Below are 26,716 nucleotides of genomic sequence, written 5' to 3'. Positions count from 1 at the left end.
CTCCCCGCGAAAAGAATGCCATAAATGCTGGACCTTATAAGTGTCACAAGTGTGGCATGAAGCAATTTCGCGCTGACTTTCTTTGATGGCGGGTTTAGTTACATAAGGATGAAGCATGGCAATTTTCTGTTTGGATGACAAGTTTCAGTTTTTGGATATTTTTATGGCAATTTTAGTTTTAAAAAACATCATAGCAGGCGTTCCTTTGTGTCACACGTGTGATACTAATCATTTGAGTAAATGTTTCGCCATGATTCGTTTGCACTTCTTTCTTGCACCACCTATTTCCCTTCCCTTCCCCTCACATTTTTGCATTTCTATCCTCTCCCAAACATTCCCCTTGTGCATCATTTAACAAGCAAGGAAGAAATCTGCCCCAGGAGATTCCAAATCACCTCCCCTCCCCTCCCGTCTCCTCTTTCCCTCCTCTCTCTCTCTCTCTCCCCTTCCCCGTTCACACCACTCCCCCGCTCCCCCATTGGCCATTGCTGCCCCAATCCCAAGCTCCAAATGTCAAGAACTTCAGCCTCCCCGCCCCCATTGCCCCGCTCGCTCTGCTGCCTGCTGCCACTCTCCCGCATTGCTATAAAATCAACTGCATCTCCACTCCGGCCCCTCTAATCCAGCCAAGGAACAACCATGGCAGGAGCCCCCAAATCCACCCTCATTATCTTGCTCCTCTCCCTCATGTTGCTCGGGGCCGCGGCCTCCCCCCTCCCCCTGCTCAACTCCTCGCTCCCGGACCCCGCCGCCGTCGTCGCCGACTTCCACAGGTACTACCTTATCCTCGAAATCTCGCAATGTGGCAGCGCAAACTTTTGAGGCTGCAAATTCCCAATCTTTTTTACGCGCTTCTTTCGCAACGTAACGACGGCGTGTTGGCGTTGGCATGGGCAGCAAGGTGACGACGTCGCGGCGGCGGATGCAGGAGACGGGCGGAGGCGGCGGGTGCATGACTGGCAACCCGATCGACGACTGCTGGCGGTGCGCCGGGACGGACTGGTGGAAGGACCGGCAGCGGCTGGCGGACTGCGGCATCGGGTTCGGCCGCAACGCGCTGGGCGGCAAGGGCGGGCCGTTCTACGTTGTGACCGACTCCTCGGACCGCGACCCCGTGAACCCGGCGCCCGGCACGCTCCGGCACGCCGCCATCCAGGAGGGCCCGCTGTGGATCGTGTTCGCCGCGGACATGACCATCCGCCTCAACGAGGAGCTGCTGGTGAACAGCTACAAGACCATCGACGGGCGCGGCGCGAACGTGCACGTCGCCGGCGGCGCGTGCATCACGCTGCAGTACGTGGCCAACGTGATCATCCACAACCTGCACGTGCACGACTGCGTGCCGGCGGGGAACGCGAACGTGCGGTCGTCGCCGACGCACTACGGGTGGCGCACCCGGTCGGACGGCGACGGCATCTCGCTCTTCTCGGCGCGGGACGTGTGGGTGGACCACTGCGCGCTGTCGCGGTGCGCGGACGGGCTGGTGGACGCCATCATGGGGTCGACGGGCATCACCGTGTCCAACAGCTACTTCTCCCACCACGACGAGGTGATGCTGCTGGGGCACAGCGACGGGTACCTCCCGGACTCGGGGATGCAGGTGACCATCGCGTTCAATCACTTCGGCGTGCAGCTGGTGCAGCGGATGCCGCGCTGCCGCCGGGGATACTTCCACATCGTCAACAACGACTACACGGCGTGGGAGATGTACGCCATCGGCGGCAGCGCCAGCCCCACCATCAACAGCCAGGGCAACCGCTACATCGCCCCCGCAAACCCCAACGCCAAGGAGGTGCGTGCTTTTCTCTTGCCGTGCCGCCTCGGTTTGTTTGCTCATGGTTTTGGGTCTCGGTTTGCTCTGTTCCTTTCTTTGCTTGCCGAGTTCTTCTGCTTTCACCGCCTCCTTTGGATCTTTGCTCTGTTTTGGGCGGTGGATGGGCCGGTACCATGCGGTGGTTGCCAAAGAAGTGCCGTGAACATTGTCCTGTTCTTCCATGTCCCATTTTTCTTCCAGTACGTGTTCTCCGCTAGAAAGTGGTCCGGGTTTTTCTGTTAAAAATCATGTTAACTTCTACGGTTATTTTGCTAGTTAGTACTACATGAGGTTTGTATAATTAACACTAGTGATGGTCCTGCGAAATGGTACCACTCACTGATCGATGAATGTGCTACCCCATCTCTCGCTTTGGTGTTGGTAGTAGTAGTAGGAGCATCTTCTTTTATTTTTACAAAAAAAGGTGGCGCGTGCATGCATGCATGCATGCATGTTTCCCCGATTTGGGTCCTCCAGCCAGCCGGAGGCAGGGGTGGCATCCGAGGGCTCGTGCATCGCATCCCCCACCCGGTTGAGGCAACGGCCGAGGTCACGGCCAGCAGATAATGTGAATGAATGATCGTGGTTGGGTTGGGGTTGCAGGTGACGAAGCGCGTGGACACGGAGGAAGGGCAGTGGAACGGGTGGAACTGGCGGACGGAGGGGGACATGATGGTGAACGGCGCCTTCTTCGTGCCCTCCGGGGAAGGGATGGAGAACATCTACGACAAGGCCTCCAGCGGCGTCGACCCCAAGTCGTCGGCGCTCGTCGACCAGCTCACCATGGGCGCCGGCGTCCTCGGCGGGCCAAGGTACTACTACGCTTTCCCTTCCCTTGGCTTGCGAGCGGTCTACGTGGGTGGTGGGTCAGGGGGCTGAAATATCTCGTACCGTGCGATAAAACTGGACTGCGATCGATCGCGGCTAGCGGGTCCCACGTGAACACCTTTGTTACCCTACTTTTCCTTTTGTTGTCTTCTTTTATATATAGAGAGAGTACGCATTTGCCCTCCTCCAACGGACATCGGTCGCCGGAGTGCGTGCCGGACACCCCGCACTGCACCCCGGCCCCGAGTCGCCCATTCCCGCGCCCAGAACCAAATTTCGCTCTACTCTGCTCAGCTCGGCGGGAAACACCCTTTCCGTCCTGTCTTGTTCGTTTCCCCCCTGCACGCAGAAATCATTTCCTCCCTGGCCATAATGCCGTAGTAGATGTGCGTACACTACGTTGGCCGAACCATGTCGGCGTTATGCCGTCGTAGATTCAGGGTTTAGCAGAGACGCGGGCGTCGATTTTTTTATTTTTTTTGAAACGAGGCAAAAGACTTGTCATTTCATTAATTAAGGAAGAAGGTTTTAGACAGAAGCCGCAAACGGCAGACGAAGGAAAATTACTCTCGTGGCATTACAATACTCAAGTGCTTGGCACCCGCCAAAGCCCAAAGCGACGCCTCATGCTTGATCTTGTTGATGATGACCATCGATGGAACCGCCACGTTGCGGAAGACTAGCGTTTTTCTCGGACCAAACCTCCCAAGAGATGAGCATCATCAATGAGGCAAGGGCTTTGGGAGAGCCGAGACGAATCTGAAGGTTGCTATTCCACCATTCATTGACCGAAACGCTCGCCGTTCATGTAATAGTAGAGATGTGGTGCATTCCAAGCCACGGAAGAATGTCGTTCCAAATACGCAATGTGAAGTGGCATTGGAAGAGTAGGTGAGCAGCGGACTTCCGTGCTTGCTTACAAAGAGGGCACAAGCCGCAGTTGGGCCAGCCATGACGGATCAAGCAGATTCTGTTTTGAAGAACAAGCCAAGCAAAGAATTTGTATGTCGGGCGTCGATTTATTTTTAAATTATAGTTAACCCGGGCCGTGCTCGGCCTCAAGGCACTTACCCCGTTTAAGCATCACGTACGCCGTGTTAAGCAGTACAGACAACAGAGCATGGTGGCTAATTAAACTGCGAGTCCTCACTAGAATAGAAGATGCAGACCACTACAGTCTGTGGCTCAGCCATCCGCGGCCTGGACGCTCCATCGTCAAACCAAGAGAAATAGTGGTCGTGTTCTTTTCTTACACCAAGACAAAAAGGAACGTCTGTGCTACTACTGGCTACTGCTAGCGAGTATAGTAGCACGGTAAGCGGTCCCTCTGTCTGCGTCTCCACATGCGCGCCGCTGATCGCTGATTTTGTCCAGGAATCTTGCGCCCGACCAGCTCAAAACTAAGAATGGTAATTTTACCATGGTACATATACCCGCGGGCACTGTATCCGCATGGACAGAATATGGGCATAATTTTATACCCATGGATAGTATCTATACCCTATCCGTTAAGTCATGGGTAGAGTACGGTATAACCTTGTATCTGTGGATATACCCATATCCTTCCCGTTTGTGAACTAATGTTAAACTGTCATCAAATAATCATTAATTTGTCATGTGACTTGTCTATTCCTATTGACTTATGAGTATGTTGTACTCATCTACCTATCATTGAGTTAAGATAATTGTTTTTTTTGTCAAATGTGTTATCAATGAGTGTAAAAATACGTACTATTTGTTGTATCCGATGGGTACCTAATAGGTATGGGTATCCGTCGGGTGAGGGTAAAGTTTCATACCCATGGGTACGGGTATGGTATTGCTCTACCCTACCCATTGCCATCCTTACTCAAAACTCTTTTTTATGGTAGTGCATTCTACTACTTCCTTCGTTCACTTTTGTAAGTCATTTCAGACAACTCAAAATAGGTTGTTTTGCACATTGTTTGAATTGTCTTCAAGATCTTATAAAAATGAACAGAGGGAATAGTAGCTTTTCTTTTGGAACTCTACAATTGTTCTATAGCTGGTACCGGGAGTTAATTGAGCGTTTGGATCTAGGTAGTGTCCTCCGTTCGGGACCTTCCCCTCCTTTGGAACGGGGACATGCCATGAGAGAAACGTTAGGGTTCGTCCCACTGGCACTGGTAGTGTTTCTCGATTAGAGAAACCAAAACCATTGGCCTTTTCGCCGTCCCGTACCGTGTTCCCCGGAATCGAGTTCCTATTCCACTGTGCCTTCTGGTATTAGATCTGAGCTTAACGGAGACTCGAAACCAGTGCCCAAAAGTGCATCGGTTCACTCCCCGCTTCTCTCCGACGCATGTGTAAGCGATCGTTGCTAGTTTTATGTGGCATCTTATCATAACGTGTGTTTCTTCTTTCAGGGACAACGGCGAAGCGTCCTCGTACGTCGGTTTCAACTACGCCGGATCGGCGACCGGCGGTGGCGGTGGCGGAGGCAACGGGTATGGTAGCCTTGGGATGGTCTATGCCAACAGCGGCGATCGGGGCTGCCGGACTCAGTTGATACTATCGTTCACTACTTTGATTATTGCTCTAATATGTTGTGTAAGACTGGATTGAGACATAGCACATGGTTATTATGATTCAGTTGGGCGAAAGGTAGGAAAAGAGGTGAAAGTTGACGCTAGGGAAATAGGCAGCAGCAATATAGGTGTCCACCATGCACCAGCACATGGGGATGGATGGGAATATTGCAAGGTAGTCTCAGTGTAGCTGTTGTGACAAAGTTCATTCATTCGTGGTACTCTAACCGCCCTGTAATCTCAGCCGAAGAAGAAAATGCAGGACTGGCTTATCCAAAGAGACTATCATAAAACGAAAACAAATTTTCAGAGCAGGGGATGCTAGCAAACACTCTGTCCTGAACCCCCCCCCCCCCCCCCCCCCCCCCCAAGCGGCTTATTCACAAACGCACAGCAAAACATGTTTTTCAACCGAACTTGCAATGCCTTGATAGAAAAATTAGAACAGCATGGTGTATCTTGTTTCATGAAAACAGCTGAAAGTTGCGCGACAACTGTCAATCACCAGGGGCCTGTTTAAAACACGATTCTGTCAGTAATAACAATGTAAAGAGATAGCACAGATCACGGTCCATAATTGTCCTAAGCAGAGCACACAGCAGCAGCACCCACAAGGCAGGTACCGTACATGCAATCACAAAAGCCACGCATTTTGTATCACCGTCCGCTAATTCTCTCAATTCTGATATTCTCCTACTGCTGCAAGTTACATGACAATATATGAAAGACTTTTAACACCCTTGGTCTACAACTGCTGCGCGCCAAATTAACCCATGGAAGACACCCATTTGTATTTTTAACCAGAAGGTGGCGGTGGAGGAGGTGGCATGGACATTGGAGGTGGCGGCATTCCACCACCTTGTTGTGGGGGTGGGGGTGGCCTCCACATAGGTGGAGCTTGCATATTGGGAGGTGGCGGCGGCGGCCTGGCCATGTGATGAGGTGGCGGCATCATGTTTTGCGGTGGGGGCATCATGTTTTGCGGCGGCGGGGGCATCCCTGGAAGCCTGTATTGAAGCTGCTGTTGCATCGGAGGTGGTACTTGTTGCATATTCTGTGGAGGACCAGGCCAGGCAGGCTGTCCATGCATCTGCATGGGAGGGTATTGACCAACAGGTGGCGGCGGCGGTCTGACATGTTGCATCTGTCCTGGGACATTCCCATTGGCAAAAGGCCGTGGCACAGGTGCACCAACACCACCGTTTTGAAGCCCTTGGGTTGGCGGAGCAGTTGCAAACATTGTGTGTGGCCTATGCTTCTGAGATCCTGGGTTGTTCGCCGCAAGCAACCTCTCTGCCAACATATAACAACAGAGTTAATAAACTATGCTTGAAGGAAGAAAGTCATCACAAGTTAAGAAAAAGTAGTAATAATAAGATCTTCAGATCAAGACAGCCGTCTACAGCATATATAGGCAGCAATGGTGGCAAGAGCAGTGACAACATGTGATATGGTAGTAAAAATGCCTCCAGGAAAATTTCAACAAATCAGATCAAGATCCATCATGTTTACTAAATGATGAAATACTTGAAAGGAAATCACTTTGAATAAAGTTGAAACCCTAAGGCCCGTTCGGTACATGGGAGTGCAAAACAAAGGAACAGAAAAAGGCATAGGAATCAGGTGGAGTGCAACCTTGAAACCTAGAGGCTTCCAAAACATAGGAACAGGCTTTTCCTTTGGTCTTGGTGGATGTTATGTTTACCCTATTAAACATAGGAAACCTTCCCTTCCCTAAGGAAACCGTACAGACATCACAGGAAAATTTTCCATAGGAAACCTGTACGATTCCTGTGGAAAACCTGTGCACTAAAAAGAACCTAAAATGTCAAAGCACAAATGTTGGGATGTGGGGAACTGGGCGTCAACCAGTTAGCCAGTGGCACACAGCCGACAGCATGCCCAGCCTGCCACCCACGTTCGAGCCTTGGGCTCCGGAGGGTGCGTGTCTGGGTTGTTTCTTCTTAATAAAGATGCCACATATGTTAAGTCCCTGTTGGTCTAGTTTTTTTTTAAATGCGGGGATTTGGAGAAGTATAGCAATCTAAGTCCATGTCCAGCATGGAACAACCTAATCAAGACTAGACAACAGGTTTTTTTGAGCAATCTATAGAGTTGATGTCCAGAATGTTACAACCTAATAAAGACTAGACAACCAACTTCAACATTCTTTCAACATAAGCAAGAGCTGATCCATGTTATTGTACAAGAAACCAAACAACTAGCTCAACAGATATTTTGAAATACAATACCTGCTGGTGTGCCATGGCGCTCTCCTTTCGTGTCTTTCTTGTAAGCATATGAGACAGTGATTGGCCGATTACATAAATGCTGGTTGTTCATGGCCTGGGAAATTACAGCAAAGGTAACAGTTGAAACATATATAGCAGAATCACAATAAGCCAAAATATAGAGCAGTATTGCGAGAAAGACATTACCTCTATAGCTTGATCAGATGATTCAAAGGAGTCATAGCTCACAAAGCCAAACCCTCGAGAATTTCCAGTTTCAGGGTCCCGCATTATCTTGAAAAAGAAAGTTCAGAATACGACAGTCATGACACCAACATGCATTTGCGTCAAATATGCAAAGGGAAAAGGGGATAGAATATTTAACTCATTCGATCTCTATCATGAAATAATGAAAGGAACAGTGCGGGGAGTGTAGGGTAATTTTGGATCAAGATGCTACCAGATAAGTGTTACACTGAAGCAAGGAAGACTACCAGACAAGCAAATGTAATAATATTACGTTAATTTAAGCATAACGATTGCTCTTCTTTGATTCTGGAGATCGTAATAAGAGGCTAATGCTGATGAAATCAGTTCCCATTGTGACGTGAGATAATTAGCTAGCAAGTACATAGCCAAATGCAGAGTAAAGTTTATATAATTGTCACCTTAGGGTTGGTCACAATCACACCAAATGCACTGAAGGTGTCATAGAGAAGCTTCTCATCGACTTCCTGTTGACAAAGCAAACACAAAACTATTAGCTACATATATTAACATGGATATAAAGTAATAAGAGAAAATGGGCTTCAGGTTTCTACCGGATCAAGATTGCCAATAAAAAGATTCGCACCCACATCCAAGCTCTTCTTGTCTTGGGAAGCCTGGAATAAGATGGCATAGTCATGTTAGGTCACCGTGATTAAAATCCTAAATGTATGATGTATCATTAAACAAAATCATGCGGGCTACATACAATAAAGAAACTTCAAGTTACCAGGAAGCAATAGGTTTGTGAAAACAGAAAATGAGAATTCAAAGTACTGAACTCTGTCGATCAGACGGTTTACCACATGATGATCATCCACGTTAATTAAGTTGTTCAAACAGTAACAGTAACATCAGAGGCAAAGAGTAATATCAACATTTGAAGACATTTATTTTACTCCACGCATCCAATCCCCCCAAAAATAATCAGGAATTTGGTATCAGTTTGTCGATGTTTTGAAGTTAGGGTTTTTATCATTTATGCCACAAATTGTGTCCCACTACTCAGTTTTTCCATTAGAAGTTACAACTACTCAAAAATGCCATCGTTCCGTGAGATGCTTGCTCAAAAATGCCATTAGACACCTAAAAAATGCCATCGCCCCGTTAGATCTTTGCTCAAAAATGCCATTAGATAGCGTTACTGTCAGGTCAAACCCGTTGACCATGTTATATGACCAAAATACCCCTAGACACACATGTCAGCTCTCTCTATCTCACAATGATAAATGTGGACCCCATTTGTCAAGAGTAAGGCAGCTAATACTTTTAGAGGAAAATAAGAACATCATTGGGGATCGAGTGGGACCCACACTTTATCGTAGTGAGATAGTGGGAGAGCTGACATGTTGGTCCATGGTTATTTTGGTCATATAACTGTTAAGTATATATGTTGTGTTTGTCTTGTACAGGCCCAGGCCCATAGTCTAGAGTGAGGCCCAGGCCCATGTAACCTTGTATATATCTCTCTCCTCCTCAATACAGAAAACTGTTCGGTCATTCTCTCTTCCTCACGTTTCCTAACATGGTATCAGACCAGGACCAAACCCTAGTCCCTCTTCCAGCCGCCACCCATGAAATCGACGCCGGTGAGGTGATTCAGGCGGATCTGTCTGGTGAGGAGACATCCACATCGCTGCCCCATCCCATCTTCGTCATCAACCTGTAGGAGCTGCTCTCCAGCAGCTCCTCTGTGTGTCCTCACAGCTACTCTGTGAGAATACTTCCCCTGCTCTCCAGCAGTCATCTCCAGCAAGCTCTTGGTGCCTTCCCTGCTTTATAGCAAGCTCCAGGCGTTCCCCCTTCTATCCAGCAAGATCCAGCAAGCTCCACCTTCTATCCAGTGAGATCCAGATCCTGTTTGTGGCTGTCTGCTGCTCTTCTCTTGTTGCTGCCTGCAGCTGCTATCAGATTGGGTGTTTCCAGCTGCTGGCCGCCACCACTATGGCAAGAAATGATTTCGGATTTGGTTCTTTGATCATAGATATCAAGCTTGATGGTTCAAACTACAGGGAATGGGCATTTTCTGCCCGGACTGTCTTGAGGACGGCTGGCTTTGTTTCTCATCTGACAGATGATCCACCTAGTCCAAATGATGATGCAGCAAGGAAGCCTTGGCAAAAGATCGATGATCGTGTGATGGGAGTTTTAATTCTGGGTGTTGAACCCTCACTCCGAATGAGTCTTGAGCATCACACTTCAGCTAAAGAGATATGGAAGTACTTTGAGCAGCGCTACCTTCAGCCCAGCAGTGCACTTCATTTCTCCTTGTTGCAGAATTTACACAACACTCGGCAGCCAGAAGACATGTCCATAGAAGAGTACTATGGAGCTTTCACTCGCATCACTGGGCAGCTAGGTTCCATGGTTCCAAAGGGTAATTCTGGTTGTGAGTCATGTGCAGCAAAGGAAAATTATGACCATCAGACTCTCATGTTTCAGTTTGTGATGGGTCTCAAGCCAGACTTTGAGAACATTCGCACTCAATTGCTTGGTCGTACGACTCCTCCCACCTTGACAGAGGCACTTGCTAGCTTGATCGCTGAGGAGACTCGTCTCCATTCTCTTGGGGCTACTTCTGCGCAGACTCTACACACTAGTGTTCTGGCTTTTCCTCAGCGGCCAGGTGCCTACCTTCAACTGTCGTCTGCTCGTTCTGCAAGAAGGCAGGACACCACAGAGATGGTTGTTTCAAGCTTCATCCAGAGCTGTTAGCTGAGTTTCAGGCTAGACGGGCCCTCAATCAGCAGCGTCGTGCACCCCAGGCTCCTTATCAGCAGCAAGCGAGGGGTGCTTCTGCATCTGTTCTCTCTCAGCCCGCTGTTGCTGCAACCCAGCCTTGGGTTCTGGACTCTGGAGCTTCTTTCCATGTGACCTCTGATCGCTCTCAGCTTGTGTCTTGCCAGCCAGTGCGGGATGGTGCCTCTGTTCAGACTGTTGATGGTACACCTTGTTCTATTACTCATCAGGGTTCTCTTTGCACATCCAAGTTTTCTGTTCCTGCCATCTCCTTTGCTCCAGAGCTGTCCATGAATCTTATGTCTGTTGGCCAGCTTGCTGATATGAACTACTTTGTTGGTTTTGATGACTCATTTTGTTATGTGCAGGACCGTCAGAGCAAGAGGGTCATTGGAACTGGCCATCGCCATAGAGGATCCACATCCCTCTACATCCTTGACACCTTACACCTTCCTTCAGCTTCCACCACATCCGCGTTCCGGATGGCTACATCAACATCAAGATCCACTTCGTCGTTTTCTTTTGCCCAGTGGCACCATCGCTTAGGTCACTTGTGTGGTTCTCGTTTATCTACCCTTGTTCGACAAGGTGTTTTGGGTCATGTTTCCATAGATGCTGGTTTCACTGTAAGGGTTGTAAGCTAGGGAAACAAATACAGCTTCCATACTCTTCCAGCACTACTCATTCTAGTCATCCTTTTGATTTAGTGCACTCTGATGTATGGGGTCCTTCCCCCTTTGTTTCGAAAGGTGGCCACAAACATTATGTCATATTTGTTGATGATCACTCTCGACATACTTGGGTCTATTTTATGAAGCATCGTTCTGAGTTGTTTTCTATATATAAGACTTTTGTACATATGGTCCATACTCAGTTTTCCAGTGCTGTTCGTGTTTTTCGTTCTGACTCCAGGGGGGAGTATCTATCTACTGCTTTTCGCGAGTTTCTCTCATCTGAGGGTACTCTCCCTCAACTTTCATGCCCTGGTGCCCATGCTCAGAATGGCGTTGCTGAGCGTAAGCATCGCCATATTGTTGAGACAGCTCGTACCCTTCTGATTTCTTCCTTTGTCCCCACTCATTTTTGGGGTGAAGCTATATCAACTGCTGTTTATCTTATCAATCTCCAACCTTCTACTCGCCTTGAGGGCAAGTGTCCTGGTGAGGTTTTGTTTGGTTCTCCTCCCACGTATGACCACCTCCGTGTCTTTGGTTGTACTTGTTATGTTCTTTTAGCACCTCGTGAGCGTACCAAGTTGACTGCTCAGTCTGCTCAGTGTGTCTTCCTTGGATATAGTCTTGAACATAAGGGCTACCGTTGCTATGATTCTTCTGCTCGCCGCATTCGCTTTTCTCGCGATGTCACTTTTGTTGAGGATCAACCCTTCTTCTATTCCCCTTCCACTAAACCATCATCCTCAACTTCTTTAGAGTCTACCTCGTTTCTTTCACTTCCACCTATCTTTTTAGATGAGTCCATAGCTGAACAACCTTCTGTCCTAACATCAGAACCATCTCCACCACATGTTTCATCTCCTTCCTCACCAGCTCCTTTCTCTCTTCCACTAGCTCCACCTCTAGATAGTCTTCCTTTCCATTACACTCGTCGTTATTCTACTCCTCCAGCCAGTACTTTCCATTACACTCGTCGTTCTAAAGTTCCATGTGACACGCAGTCATCTATGCCTTTGTCTTCTACTCTTCCAACCAGTACTATTGATCCTTGCACTGACGGCTCTTCTCTAGCAACGCGATACAAAAAGGACTTATATGCAGGGGCTGTTTCTGAGCCTAGTACCTATCAGGAGGCAGTTGTGTCACCTGAGTGGCAACTGGCTATGTCTGAGGAGCTTGCAGCCTTAGAGCGTACTGGTACATGGGATTTGGTACCATTACCTCCTCGTTCAGTCCCTATCACTTGCAAATGGGTGTATAAGGTTAAAACCAAGTCAAATGGTTCTGTGGAACGCTACAAGGCTCGCCTTGTTGCAAGAGGTTTTCAGCAGTCTCATGGGAAAGATTATGATGAGACGTTTGCTCCTGTTGCTCACATGACTTCAGTTCGAACTCTAATTGCTGTGGCTGCTACTCGGTCATGGAAAATTTTCCACATGGATGTGAAGAATGTTTTCCTTCATAGTGATTTACATGAGGAAGTATATATGCAGCCACCTCCAGGTATCAAGGTTCCATCAGGTCATGTTTGTCGTCTTCGAAAGGCTCTTTATGCGCTTAAGCAAGCCCCTCGTGCCTGGTTTGAGCGGTTCAGTTCTGTGATTCAAGCTGCCGGTTTTTCTCCTAGTGAACATGACCCTGCACTCTTCATTCATACATCTGAGCATGGCCGTACATTGCTTCTACTTTATGTAGATGACATCTTGATCACTGGAGATGATGTTGGGTATATTGATTTTGTTAAGAAAAAATTGAGTGAACAATTCAAGATGTCAGATTTGGGGTCTCTCAGCTATTTTCTCGGGATTGAGGTCGAGCATACTGATGATGGTTACTATATCTCCCAGCAAAAGTACACTCAGGATTTGATTCTTCGCTCAGGTCTCACTGACACGCGCATTGCTGCTACACCTATGGAGCTTCATCTGCAGTTGCGTCCTACTGATGGCACTCCTCTTGAGGATCCCTCTCGCTATCATCACATTGTCGGCAGTCTAGTGTACCTCACAGTGACCAGACCTGACATCGCACATGCAGTCCATATTCTCAGTCAATTTGTCTGTGCTCCCACCTCAGTTCATCATGGTCACCTATTCCGAGTCCTTAGGTATTTAAGGGGAACTACATCTCGCCGCTTGTTCTATGCTAATTCCAGTCAGCTCCAGCTTCATGCTTACTCTGATTCCACTTGGGCGAGTGATCCTATTGATCGTCGCTCGGTCACTGGCTATTGCATATTTCTTGGTACATCTCTCATTGCATGGAAATCAAAGAAGCAAACTGCTGTGTCTCGCTCCAGCGCCGAGGCAGAGCTTAGGGCTCTCTCTACTACTACAGCAGAGATTGTATGGCTTCGCTGGCTATTGGATGATCTTGGTGTCTTATGTCATACACCAACACCTCTTCTTTGTGACAGCACTGCTGCTATTCAGATTGCTAATGATCCGGTCAAGCATGAGTTGACCAAACACATTGGTGTGGATGCCTTTTTCACTCGATCTCATTGTCAACAATCCACTGTCAAGCTACAATATGTCCCATCAGAGCTTCAAGTCGCAGATTTCTTCACCAAGGCACAAACTAGAGATCAGCATAGGTTTCACACTCTCAAACTTGGTGTATCAGATGCTCCTGACCCACCTTAAGTTTGAAGGGGGGGTGTTAAGTATATATGTTGTGTTTGTCTTGTACAGGCCCAGGCCCATAGTCTAGAGTGAGGCCCAGGCCCATGTAACCTTGTATATATCTCTCCCCTCCTCAATACAGAAAACTGTTCGGTCATTCTCTCTTCCTCACGTTTCCTAACAATAACATGGTAAACGGGCTTTTTAGCTAAATGTAATGGTGTCTAGTGGCATTTTTTAGCATGCGCCTAATGGTGCAATTTGCCTTTTTGAGCAGTTGAAACTCCTAGTGGCAAAACTGAGTAGTTAGACACAACTAGTGGCATAAATGATAAAAACCCTTTGAAGTATCATCTAAATTTCTAAGCACGCGAGATTAAACTACCAACTATCATAAAGTTCAAAATTAACGGATCTCGGTATTCGTCCAGTTACTATATATTACATAACTGCTGCAGAAGTACTGAGGAAGGCTGGGAGGTTCAAGAGAAGTGATTACCTTGTTTACTCTTATTGGCTTTCCATACAATTTGAGCATGTTCAAAATCTTAATAGCCTACAAAAAGCAAAGCCAAATTATATAAAAAAAACAGTTTACATCTAGATGAGATAAATGAAGGTAAAATAAATTGCTATCACACCAGTACAAATAAACTTACATAATCTGCATCTTCCTCACTCCTAAATTCTACAAACCCATAGCCCTGGTGTAGATTTGTAACTCTGTCTTTCGGGACATAGACATTAACTACAAACAAAAGAAGGGATCATTATTTATTAACCATCAAACTCATTAATTTATTCACATGATATTTGAGATGAAATTTCTATTTCACGATATAAGTGAAAATGGACTGCCAAGACAGACTATCCGCAGTTCAGCACCAAACATATAAATCGATTAGAGCAAGATTCTGGAAGATAGTTCACAACAAGAATCAACCTGTAAATTATAGGGCAGGAAAAGTGTCCCATTGTGGACATGCTACTTACCAACAGGGCCTGCTTGGACAAACAACTCCCACAGTAATTCCTCGGAAACCTGTAAAATGATACAGGGAGGACTATCAGCATGGATGTCTGGAAATAATGATATCAACAGGAGAACTATGCGGTTCTGCAATATACAAGAAGAAGGCATAGGTTCCTTAAGTGGATTTATAATTTCTCAATAGAAGCGACAGGATTGAGTTGTTGCAACTTACAATCATCCATAAGCACATACTCCCTCAAAAAAAGAAAGCACATACAGAACTCCATGGTAATTATTTCCCACTGAAGAAAGGAAAAATAATCCCAGTTACGAACTATCAAACAGCAATGTGATTGATGCACATCTAAACAGTCGACTCCTGTCCATCTAAACATTACACCAACGACACTTCTATCACGAATGATTAGCGGCCAATGCACGCGACAGCGTTGCTGCACTTGAAACAGTGGTAGGCCATGTATTTAGCAGCAGGGACTAGCCACTTTGACCGCGCAAGACAAATCCATATTCATCAAGCAAAAATTGGACGGGCGTCACCGACAGGATACACGGATCCCGCTCTCGGAGCAAGGTGGGGATCTACACTTCTACAGGGATGGATAGGAGGGGGGAGTAGGGGCGGGGGAACACCAACCTGCGGGTCGAGGTTGCCGACGTAGGTGGTGGCGTCCTGGTTGCGCTCCGCCGAGTGCTGCCCGAGGAGGTTCGCGCCCACGCCGGGCGCGATACGCGTCGTCATGCCTGGCTCCCGGCGGCGCGACGGCGAGAGTGCTAAGAAAGCGGAGCCGCGGGGGTGGGGTCTGCCCTAGGACGAGGACGGGCTGCGGAGTCGGTGCAGTATCTTGTACGGGGCGGCGGCGTTCGTGCCGTCCGTGCAGGGACCAGCGCTGGCGAGGGTGGCGGGGTGGCGGGGTCGCGACCAACGCGCCGGTGAAGAAGCGGGCGGAGGGCAGCCCTAGGAAGCCAGTCAGTGGGGCGGGGGAGGCGCCGGTGCAGTGGCGGCGGCTAGGGTTAGCTGTTCGCCATCTGCGGCGAGAGATAGAGGGGTTTTTTTTTTCTCTTTTTGAATTGGCGAGAGATAGAGCTGCGTGCGTACGGGCGAATTGCTGCTCGATAGAATTGGCTTTTGTCGACTTGTAGTTGGCTGAGTCAATTACCCCACCGGTGTCATAACTTGGAGTGAAAAGTCAGTTTAGCTAAAACTTGCGGTATACATTGAACTGATAGCATAATTTAGTTTTTTAGGGTGGCACAATTTGGCTTTGGCGTGTATATACGATGCAAATCACGTTTCTATACGAACACGGTGCTGATTAGACGCACCAACGCGGCATGGGCCCATTGTCAGGGACAGGGTGACGAGGGAGGCGTGTGCCTGCTTATCTTGCAAACAAAAAAACCTCAGATTTTTTTTTCATTTTTCTCACAGATGGAACTGTGCGGGGTCCATCTGTCAGCAACCCACAGCAATTTGCAAAAACTGTCGCCAATAGGATTCGATCCCCTGACCTGCAGGAGCAAATGCCACACGAGTACATCCGTACGTTCCTTAAGATAAAATTGATATGTAGTAACATAAACTTTCTATCTTAAGAGGAATGGAGTCACAGCAGCCCAGTTTGCACTGTTATTTTAAAACACTTTATAAATACATGAATATTCTAACAATGTGCTACAAATAAAATAAATTTCAAAATAACAATGAACACTTTTATATACTGCATAAATGTTTCTAATTATATAGATGATTTTTAAATAATACTTGAATATTTTTATAACATAATATTATTCTATATTATCATTATTTATCACATAAGAACATAATTTACATATATTTTATAAATTCTTACAAAAAGTAACACGGCTGGGTGGTGCGGTGGCCACTCACACGTGATACCCAGATATTGCTGCTTCGAATCCCAGCCAACTACTTTTACACTATACATGTAAAAAAATACATAATACGGATATATGTTTTTAAAGCATGAACACTTCTATATACTGCATGAATAGTTTGTTAAAACTGTGAATATTTAAAATTTATATAAGAATTTATGAAAATATATAGAAAACTAAAAACTTTCTTAAAGCATGAACACTTTTATATACTTACATGATTTTTTTAAACTGTGAACATTTTTAAACTTATATAGGCATTTACTAAAATATACTCCCTCCGTTCAAAAATATAATTCGTCCTCGGTTTCCGTACTTCAATTTTGACAATAAATTTAACCAACGAGACCAAATGCGACGGGAGCAAAAATTATACCAGTGAATTCGTATTCGAAAGAAGTTTTCAATTATATAATTTTTGCTCCCGCCGCAGTCAGTCTCGTTGGTTAAACTTATGGTCAAAGTTGAACCTCGAAAAAGCGGGCGCACTATATTTTGGAATGGAGAAAGTATAAAAAATAAACACTTTCTTAAAGCATGGACACTTTTGTATATTACATTAATATTTATTTAAAAGTGTGACAAAAATTAAACTTATATAAGCATTTATTGAGTACTCCCTTCGTTCGAAAATACTCGTCGGAGAAATGGATAAAAATAGATGCATCTAGAACTAAAATACATCTAGATACATTCATTTCTCCGACAAATATTTTCGGACGAAGGGAGTATATGTTTTTATTCAATATTCAAATTATTACATGAACAGTTTTTTATTTATAATTTAATTATTTGGATTATGTTAAATTAATACATGATTGTTTTATAATTTAATTTAATTTATTAACATGTATATTATTTATAACGCATGATTATAATTTACATATACCCTATAAATTCATAAAAGAACAGTGTAAAATGGGCTGTAGGGACTGTAGTCCGCATAATATTCAAAAAATATATAGGGGCAGCATCCGGTTGTTACATGAATTTGTCCTCGGTTAGCTGCGCGCAGCTGTGAGCTACAGTTGTCTCAAAAAAAAACTGTGAGCTATAGGACGCGGTTTGAATCCTTGCAGGTGGACCCTTGCGGCCGTGACAAGAGCTTTTTCGTGAGAAAAAATTTCCGAGGTTTTTTGTGTGCAAAATAAAGGCCACACGTCCTCTTTGCCTCGCTGACAGCGGGCCCCATGCCACATTGGCGCGCCTAATTAACACCCTCTTCGTATAGAAACGTAATTTGCACCGTATATGCGCGCCAAAGCCAAGTTGTAGCACCAGTTCAATGTATGCCGCAAGTTTTAGCACTAAACTGACTTTTCGCGCCAAGTTGTGGGACCAGTGGTGTAATTGACTATTTTTTAACGTCGGTACATAATTGCAGCAAATATATTCTCAAACATGTCATTCTTATCAAACATAGCATCTTCAAGTTTGGGCCTTTTCATATCATAAGCATAATCACTCTCATCATTAATAGTATGGATAGCACCAATAGTATAGCAATTATCATCATCACAATGAGTAATAGGAGCAACATCATTTGGGAGGGATACCTTTCTACCTTTGCTTTTCCGTCTTTTCTTTTTCTTCTTCACATCATGTGTGGGTTTGACCTTTTTTTTAGCTTCTTATTAATAAGATTGGTTGAATAGAAAGCTCCTCCTCGTTACCGGATTCATCATAAGAAATTATAGGAGGATTGGGAAGTCTCTTCCCTTTCATTAGTATTCTCTTCATCTTCTATTTGTTTTTTTCTCTATGTAATTGGCAATATAAGGATTTTCAATGCAATTCACCGCACAATACATAAAAATTTCTTCTAGATCAAAATCAAGAACTTTATCAAAGGCAAATTCTCGCATATCCTTAGTTATACGTTTCATTTCTTCATAACCCAAAAGTAAACTAAGTTCATTATGATGTGCAAGAGAAATCAAGTCATCACAATTTTTGGACACGATACGATCATGAAACAATTTACATTGGATATTTAAATGGCCACGTTCATTGCAAAGTTCACAAGGATGATTAAGAAAATTTAAATTTTCAGCACAAATATTGAGCCTTTCTTTCAACCATTTGGTTTCTAAATACTTATGCCTCTTGCAAAATCTATCTTCCCTATTTGGTGTGTACTTCCAAACTCTATGCACTCCACAAAAATTGACATGCTTATAAGAGACATTTTCATCATGACTAGTGCAATCATCATTAGTACTATGGATATTCAAAGAGTTCGTACTAACAACATCGCAATCATGCTCATCATTCACATATTTTATGACAAGCATTCTATGTAATTCTTCTTCTAGTACTTGGGCACAATTTTTCTTCCCATCATTTTCACGAAAAACATAAAAAAATGAAGCATATGAGGCACCCTTAATTCCATAAATTTTTTGTAGTTTTCTTTTATAAACTAAACTAGTGATAAAACAAGAAACTAAAAGATTCGATTGCAAGATCTAAAGATATACCTTCAAGCACTCACCTCCCCGGCAACGGCGCCATAAATTGCTTGATGTCTACTACACAACCTTCTTCTTGTAGACGTTGTTGGACCTCCAAGTGCAGAGGTTTGTAGGACAATAGCAATTTTCCCTCAAGAGGATGACCTAAGGTTTATCAATCCGTGGGAGGCATAGAATGAAAATGGTCTCTCTCAAGCAACTCTGCAACCAAATAAGAAAGAGTCTCTTGTGTCCTCAACACACCCAATACAATGGTAAATTGTATAGGTGCACTAGTTTGGTGAAGAGATGGTGATACAAGTGCAATATGGATGTAGATATAGGTTTTTTAATCTGAAAATATAAAAACAGCAAAATAACTAATGATAAAAGTGAGCACAAACGGTATTGCAATGCTAGGAAACAAGGCCTAGGGTTCATACTTTCACTAGTGTAAGTTCTCTCAACAATAATAACATAGTTGGATCATATAACTATCCCTCAACATGCAACAAAGAGTCACTCAAAAGTCACTAATAGCGGAAAACAAACGAAGAGATTATTGTAGGGTTCGAAACCACCTCAAAGTTATTCTTTCTGATCGATCTATTCAAGAGTCCGTAGTAAAATAATACGAAGCTATTCTTTCCGTTCGATCTATCCTAGAGTTCGTACTAGAGTAACACCTTAAGACACACATCAACCAAAACCCTAATGTCACCTAGATACTCCAATGTCACCACAAGTATCTGTGGGTATGATTATACGATATGCATCACACAATCTCAGATTCATCTATTCAACTAACACAAAGAACTTCAAAAAGTGCCCCAAAGTTTCTATCAGAGAGTCAAGACGAAAACGTGTGCCAACCCCTATGCATAAGTTCACAAGGTCACTGAACCCGCAAGTTGATCACCAAAACATACATCAAGTAGATCACGTGATATCCCATTGTCACCATAGATAAGCACATGCAAGACATACATCAAGTGTTCTCAAATCCTTAAAGACTCAATCCGATAAGATAACTTCAAAGGAAAAACTCAATCCATTACAAGAGAGTAGAGGGGGAGAAACATCATAAGATCCAACTATAATAGCAAAGCTCGTGATACATCAAGATCGTGCCACATCAAGAACACGAGAGAGAGAGAGATCAAAGACATAGCTACTGTACATACCCTCAGCCCCGAGGGTGAACTACTCCCTCCTCGTCATGGAGAGCACCGGGATGATGAAGATGGCCACCTGAGAGGGATTCCGCCCCTCCGGCAGGGTGCCGGAACGGGTCTAGATTGGTTTTCGGTGGCTACAGAGGCTTGCGGCGGCGGAACTCCCGATCTAGGTTCTGTATTTATAGGAATTTTTGGCGTAGGTCTCACGTCAGGGGGGGTCTCTGAGCCGTCCACGAGATAGGGGGCGCGCCCCCCATCCTCGTGGGCAGCCCGAGACTCTTCTGGCCCAACTCTTTTACTCCAGGGGCTTCTTTTGGTCCATAAAAAATCATCAAAAATTGGCACGTCAATTGGACTCCGTTTGGTATTCCTTTTCTGCGATACTCAAAAACAAGGAAAAAACAGAAACTGGCACTGGGCTCTAGGTTAATAGGTTAGTCCCAAAAATCATATAAAGTAGCATATAAATGCATATAAAACATCCAGGATTGATAATATAATAGCATGGAACAATAAAAAATTATAGATACGTTGGAGACGTATCAAGCATCCCCAAGCTTAATTCCTGCTCGTCCTCGAGTAGGTAAATGATAAAAACAGAATTTTTGATGTGGAATGCTACCTAACATATTTATCAATGTAATCTTCTTTATTGTGGCAAGAATATTCAGATCCATAAGATTCAAAACAAAAGTTTAATATTGACATGAAAACAATAATACTTCAAGCATACTAACAAAGCAATCATGTCTTCTCAAAATAACATGGCCAAAGTAAGCTATCCCTACAAAATCATATAGTCTGGCTATGCTCTATCTTCATCACACAAAATATTTAAATCATGCACAACCCCGATGACAAGCCAAGCAATTGTTTCATACTTTTGATGTTCTCAAACTTTTTCAATCTTCACGCAATACATGAGCGTGAGCCATGGACATAGCACTATAGGTGGAATAGAATGGTGGTTGTGGAGACGACAAAAAGGAGAAGATAGTCTTACATCAACTAGGTGTATCAACGGGCTATGGAGATGCCCATAAATAGATATCAATGTGAGTGAGTACGGATTGCCATGCAACGGATGCACTAGAGCTATAGGTGTATCAAAGCTCAACAAAAGAAACTAAGTGGGTGTGCATCCAACTTGCTTGCTCACGAAGACCTAGGGCAATTTGAGGAAGCCCATCATTGGAATATGCAAGCCAAGTTCTATAATGAAAGATTCCCACTAGTATATGAAAATGACAACATAGGAGACTCTCTATCATGAAGATCATGGTGCTACTTTGAAGCACAGGTGTGGTAAAAGGATAGTAACATTGTCCCTTCTCTCTTTTTCTCTCTTTTTTTTCTTTTTTTTTGTTTGGGCCTTTTTCTCTTTTTTATGGCCTCTTTTTTTTCTTTTTTTTCTCTTTTCGTCCGGAGTCTCATCCCGACTTATGGGGGAATCATAGTCTTCATCATCCTTTCCTCACTTGGGACAATGCTCTAATAATGATGATCATCACATTTTTATTTACTTACAACTCAAGAATTACAACTCGATACTTAGAACAAATATGACTCTATGTGAATGCCTCCGGCGGTGTAGCGGGATATGCAATGAATCAAGAGTGACATGTATGAATGATGAATGGTGGCCTTGCCACAAATACAATGTCAACTACATGATCATGCAAAGCAATATGACAATGATGAAGCGTGTCATAATAAACAGAACGGTGGAAAGTTGCATGGCAATATATCTCGGAATGGCTATGGAAATGCCATAATAGGTAGGTGTGGTGGCTGTTTGGAGGAAGGTATATGGTGGGTGTATGATACCGGCGAAAGGTGCGTGGTATTAGAGAAGCTAGCAATGGTGGAAGGGTGAGAGTGCGTATAATCCATGGACTCAACATTAGTCATAAAGAACTCACATACTTATTGTAAGTACTACGCGCATGCTCCTAGGGGGATAGATTGGTAGGAAAAGACCATCGCTCATCCCCGACTGCCACTCATAAATAAGAAAATCAATAAATAAATCATGCTCCGACTTCATCACATAACGGTTCACCATACGTGCATGCTACGGGAATCACAAACTTTAGAACAAGTATTTCTCAAATTCACAACTACTCAACTAGCATGACTCTAATATCACCATCTTCATATCTCAAAACAATCATAAGGAATCAAACTTCTCATAGTATTCAATGCACCTTATATGAAAGTTTTTATTATACCCATCTTGGATACCTATCATATTAGGACTAGTTTTATAACCCAAGCAAATTACCATGCTGTTCTAAAGACTCTCAAAATAATATAAGTGAAGCATGAGAGATCAACAATTTCTATAAAATAAAAACCACCACCGTGCTCTAAAAAGATATAAGTGAAGCACTAGAGCAAACGACAAACTACCCCGAAAGATATAAGTGAAGATCAATGAGTAGTTGAATAATTATGTAACTATGTGAAGAATCTCCAACATTTAAGAATTTCAGATCTTGGTATTTTATTAAAACAGCAAGCAAAACAAAAGAAAATAAAATGACGCTCCAAGCAAAACACATATCATGTGGTGAATAAAAATATAGCTCCAAGTAAAGTTACTGATGAACGAAGACGAAAGAGGGGATGCCTTCTGGGGCATCCCCAAGCTTAGGCTCTTGGTTGTCCTTGAATATTACCTTGGGGTGCCTTGGGCATACCCAATCTTAGGCTCTTGCCACTCCTTATTCCGTAGTCCATCAAATCTTTACCCAAAACTTGAAAACTTCACAACACAAAACTCAACAGAAAACTCGTAAGCTCCGTTAGTATAAGAAAATAAATACCACTTAGATACTGTTGTGAACTCATTCTAAATTCATATTGGTGTAATATATACTGTATTCCAACTTCTCTATGGTTCATACCCTCCGACACTACTTATAGATTCATCAAAATAAGCAAACAACACAACGAAAACAGAATCTGTCAAAAACAGAATAGTCTGTAGTAATCTGTATCATTCGAATACTTATGTAACTCCAAAAATTCTGAAATAAATTGGTGGACCTGAGAAATTTGTCTATTAATCATCTGCAAAAAGAATCAACCTAATATCACTCTTCAGTAAAAAAATGGCAGCTAATCTCGTGAGTGCAAAAGTTTCTGTTTTTTACAGCAAGATCGCAAAGACTTCACCCAAGTCTTCCCAAAGGTTCTACTTGGCACAAACACTAATTAAAACATAAAACTACATCTAAACAGAGGCTAGATGAATTATTTATTACTAAATAGGAGCAAAAAGCAAAGAACAAAAATAAAATTGGGTTACCTCCCAACAAGCGCTAACGTTTAACGCCCCTAGCTAGGCATGATGATTTCAATGATGCTCACATAAAAGATAAGAATTGAAACATAAAGAGAGCATCATGAAGAATATGAATAGCACATTTAAGTCTAACCCACTTCCTATGCATAGGGATTTTGTGAGCAAACAATTTATGGGAACAAGAATCAACTAGCATAGGAAAGCAAAACAAGCATAACTTCAAGATTTTAAGCACATAGAGAGCAAACTTGATATTATTGCAATTCCTACAAGCATATATTCCTCCCTCATAATAATTTTCAGTAGCATCATGAATAATTTCAACAATATAACCATCACCTAAAGCATTCTTTTCATGATCTACAATCATAGAAATTTTATTACTCCCCACATAAGCAAAATTCTTCTCATTCGGAATGGTGGGAGTATCATAAGAGACTCGAATACTATAAATTGTTTCCACATTAAAAGAGTAATGTTCAGAAAAAGGGTAATCATAATCATGGCAAGTTTTATAACTATAATCATCACTACTTTTATAGCATAAGTATCATCACAATAATCATCATAAATAGGAGGCATGCTATCATCATAATTAATTTGCTCATCAAAACTTGGGAGGCTAAAAATATCATCTTCATTAAACATAGCATCCCCAAGCTTGGGACAAACATTAATTGCAGAAAATATATTCTCAAACATGTCATTCTCATCAAACATAGCATCCCCAAGCTTGGGCCTTTTCATATCATAAGCATAATCACTCTCATCATTAATAGTATGGATAGCACCAATAGTATAGCAATTATCATCATCACAATGAGTAATAGGAGCAACATCATTTGGGAGGGATACCTTTCTACCTTTGCTTCTCTGTCTTTTCTTTTTCTTCTTCACATCATGTGTGGGTTTGACCCTCTTTCTTGAGCTCCTTATTAATGAGATTGGTTGAATAGAAAGCTCCTCCACGTTACCTGATTCATCATAAGAAATAATAGGAGGATATTGGGAAGTCTCTTCCCTTTCATTAGTATTCTCTTCATCTTCTATTTGTTTTTTTATGTAATTGGCAATATAAGGATTTTCAATGCAATTCACCGCACAATACATAAAAATTTCTTCTAGATCAAAATCAAGAACTTTATCAAGGGCAAATTCTGGCATCTCCTTAGTTGTACGTTTCATTTCTTCATAACCCAAAAGCAAACTAAGTTCATTATGATGTGCAAGGAAAATCAAGTCATGACAATTTTTGGACACGATACGATCATGAAACAATTTGCATTGGATATTTAAACGACCACGTTCATTGCAAAGTTCACAAGGATGATTAAGAAAATTTAAATTTTCAGCACAAACATCTAGCCTTTCTTTCAACTATTTGGTTTCTAAATACTTATGCCTCTTGCAAAATCTATCTTCCCTATTTGGTGTGTACTTGCAAACTCTATGCACTCCACAAAAATTGACATGCTTATAAGAGACATTTTCATCATGACTAGTGCAATCATCATTAGTACTATGGATATTCAAAGAGTTCGTACTAACAACATTGCAATCATGCTCATCATTCACATATTTTATGCCAAGCATTCTATGTAATTCTTCTTCTAGTACTTGGGCACAATTTTCCTTCCCATCATTTTCATGAAAGACATTAAAAAGATGAAGCATATGAGGCACCCTTAATTCCATATTTTTTGTAGTTTTCTTTTATACACTAAACTAGTGATAAAACAAGAAAATAAAAGATTCGATATCAAGATCTAAAGATATACCTTCAAGCACTCACCTCCCCGGCAACGGCGCTAGAAACTGATTGATGTCTACTACACAACCTTCTTCTTGTAGACGTTGTTGGGCCTCCAAGTGCAGAGGTTTGTAGGACAGTAGCAAATTTCCCTCAAGTGGATGACCTAAGGTTTATCAATCCGTGGGAGGCGTAGGATGAAGATGGTCTCTCTCAAGCAACCCTGCAACCAAATAACAAAGAGTCTCTTGTGTCCCCAACACACCCAATACAATGGTAAATTGTATAGGTGCACTAGTTCGGCGAAGAGATGGTGATACAAGTGCAATATGGATGGTAGATATAGGTTTTTGTAATCTAAAACTATAAAAACAGCAAGGTAACTAATGATAAAAGTGAGCACAAATGGTATTGCAATGCTAGGAAACAAGGCCTAAGGTTCATTCTTTCACTAGTGTAAGTTCTCTCAACAATAATAACATAGTTGGATCATATAACTATCCCTCAACATGCAACAAAGAGTTACTCAAAAGTCGCTAATAGAGGAAAACAAACGAAGAGATTATTGTAGGGTTCGAAACCACCTCAAAGTTATTCTTTCTGATCGATCTATTCAAGAGTCCGTAGTAAAATAACACGAAGCTATTCTTTCCGTTTGATCTATCCTAGAGTTCGTACTAGAGTAACACCTTAAGACACACATCAACCAAAACCCTAATGTCACCTAGATACTCCAATGTCACCACAAGTATGCGTGGGTTTGATTATACGATATGCATCACACAATCTCAGATTCATCTATTCAACCAATACAAAGAACTTCAAAGAGTGCCCCAAAGTTTCTACCGGAGAGTCAAGACGAAAACGTGTGCCAACCCCTATGCATAAGTTCACAAGGTCACTGAACCCGCAAGTTGATCACCAAAACATACATCAAGTAGATCACGTGATATCCCATTGTCACCACAGATAAGCACATGCAAGACATACATCAAGTGTTCTCAAATCCTTAAAGACTCGACCGATAAGATAACTTCAAAGGGGAAACTCAATCCATTACAAGAGAGTAGAGGGGGGGAAACATCATAAGATCCAACTATAATAGCAAAGCTCGCGATACATCAAGATCGTGCCACATCAAGAACACGAGAGAGAGAGAGAGATCAAACACATAGCTACTGGTACATACCCTCAGCCCCGAGGGTGAACTACTCCCTCCTTGTCATGGAGAGCGCCGGGATGATGAAGATGGCCACCGGAGAGGGATTCCCCCCTCCAGCAGGGTGCCGGAACGGGTCTAGATTGGTTTTCAGTGGCTACAGAGGCTTGCGGCGGCGGAACTCCCGATCTAGGTTATGTTCTGGAGGTTTCTGTATTTATAGGAATTTTTGGCATAGGTCTCACGTCAGG

The 26,716-nt window shown here is 43.5% G+C and overlaps 2 protein-coding genes across 2 annotated transcripts; one reads left to right on the top strand and one right to left on the bottom strand.

Annotated features, from left to right (window-relative positions):
• Positions 1-378: 378 nt before the first annotated feature.
• LOC109776699 (probable pectate lyase 18) lies at positions 379-5,402 on the top strand. Its single transcript, XM_020335362.4, has 4 exons — positions 379-773; positions 898-1,792; positions 2,417-2,625; positions 5,029-5,402. The coding sequence occupies exons 1-4, from the start codon at positions 640-642 to the stop codon at positions 5,225-5,227; spliced, it is 1,437 nt and encodes a 478-aa protein (XP_020190951.1). The 5' UTR covers positions 379-639; the 3' UTR covers positions 5,228-5,402.
• A 303-nt stretch (positions 5,403-5,705) lies between these two features.
• LOC109776698 (uncharacterized) lies at positions 5,706-15,824 on the bottom strand. Its single transcript, XM_020335361.4, has 9 exons — positions 15,354-15,824; positions 14,719-14,767; positions 14,385-14,473; positions 14,225-14,281; positions 8,243-8,305; positions 8,090-8,155; positions 7,629-7,715; positions 7,443-7,536; positions 5,706-6,483 (listed from the first exon to the last, which is right to left on the bottom strand). Exons 1-9 carry the CDS (start codon positions 15,456-15,458, stop codon positions 5,987-5,989), a joined length of 1,107 nt encoding a protein of 368 aa, XP_020190950.1. The 5' UTR covers positions 15,459-15,824; the 3' UTR covers positions 5,706-5,986.
• Positions 15,825-26,716: the final 10,892 nt, after the last annotated feature.

Source organism: Aegilops tauschii, chromosome 1 (assembly GCF_002575655.3).
Source record: "Aegilops tauschii subsp. strangulata cultivar AL8/78 chromosome 1, Aet v6.0, whole genome shotgun sequence".
Lineage (NCBI taxonomy): Eukaryota > Viridiplantae > Streptophyta > Magnoliopsida > Poales > Poaceae > Aegilops > Aegilops tauschii.
This window is presented reverse-complemented; position numbering and strand designations above follow the sequence as displayed.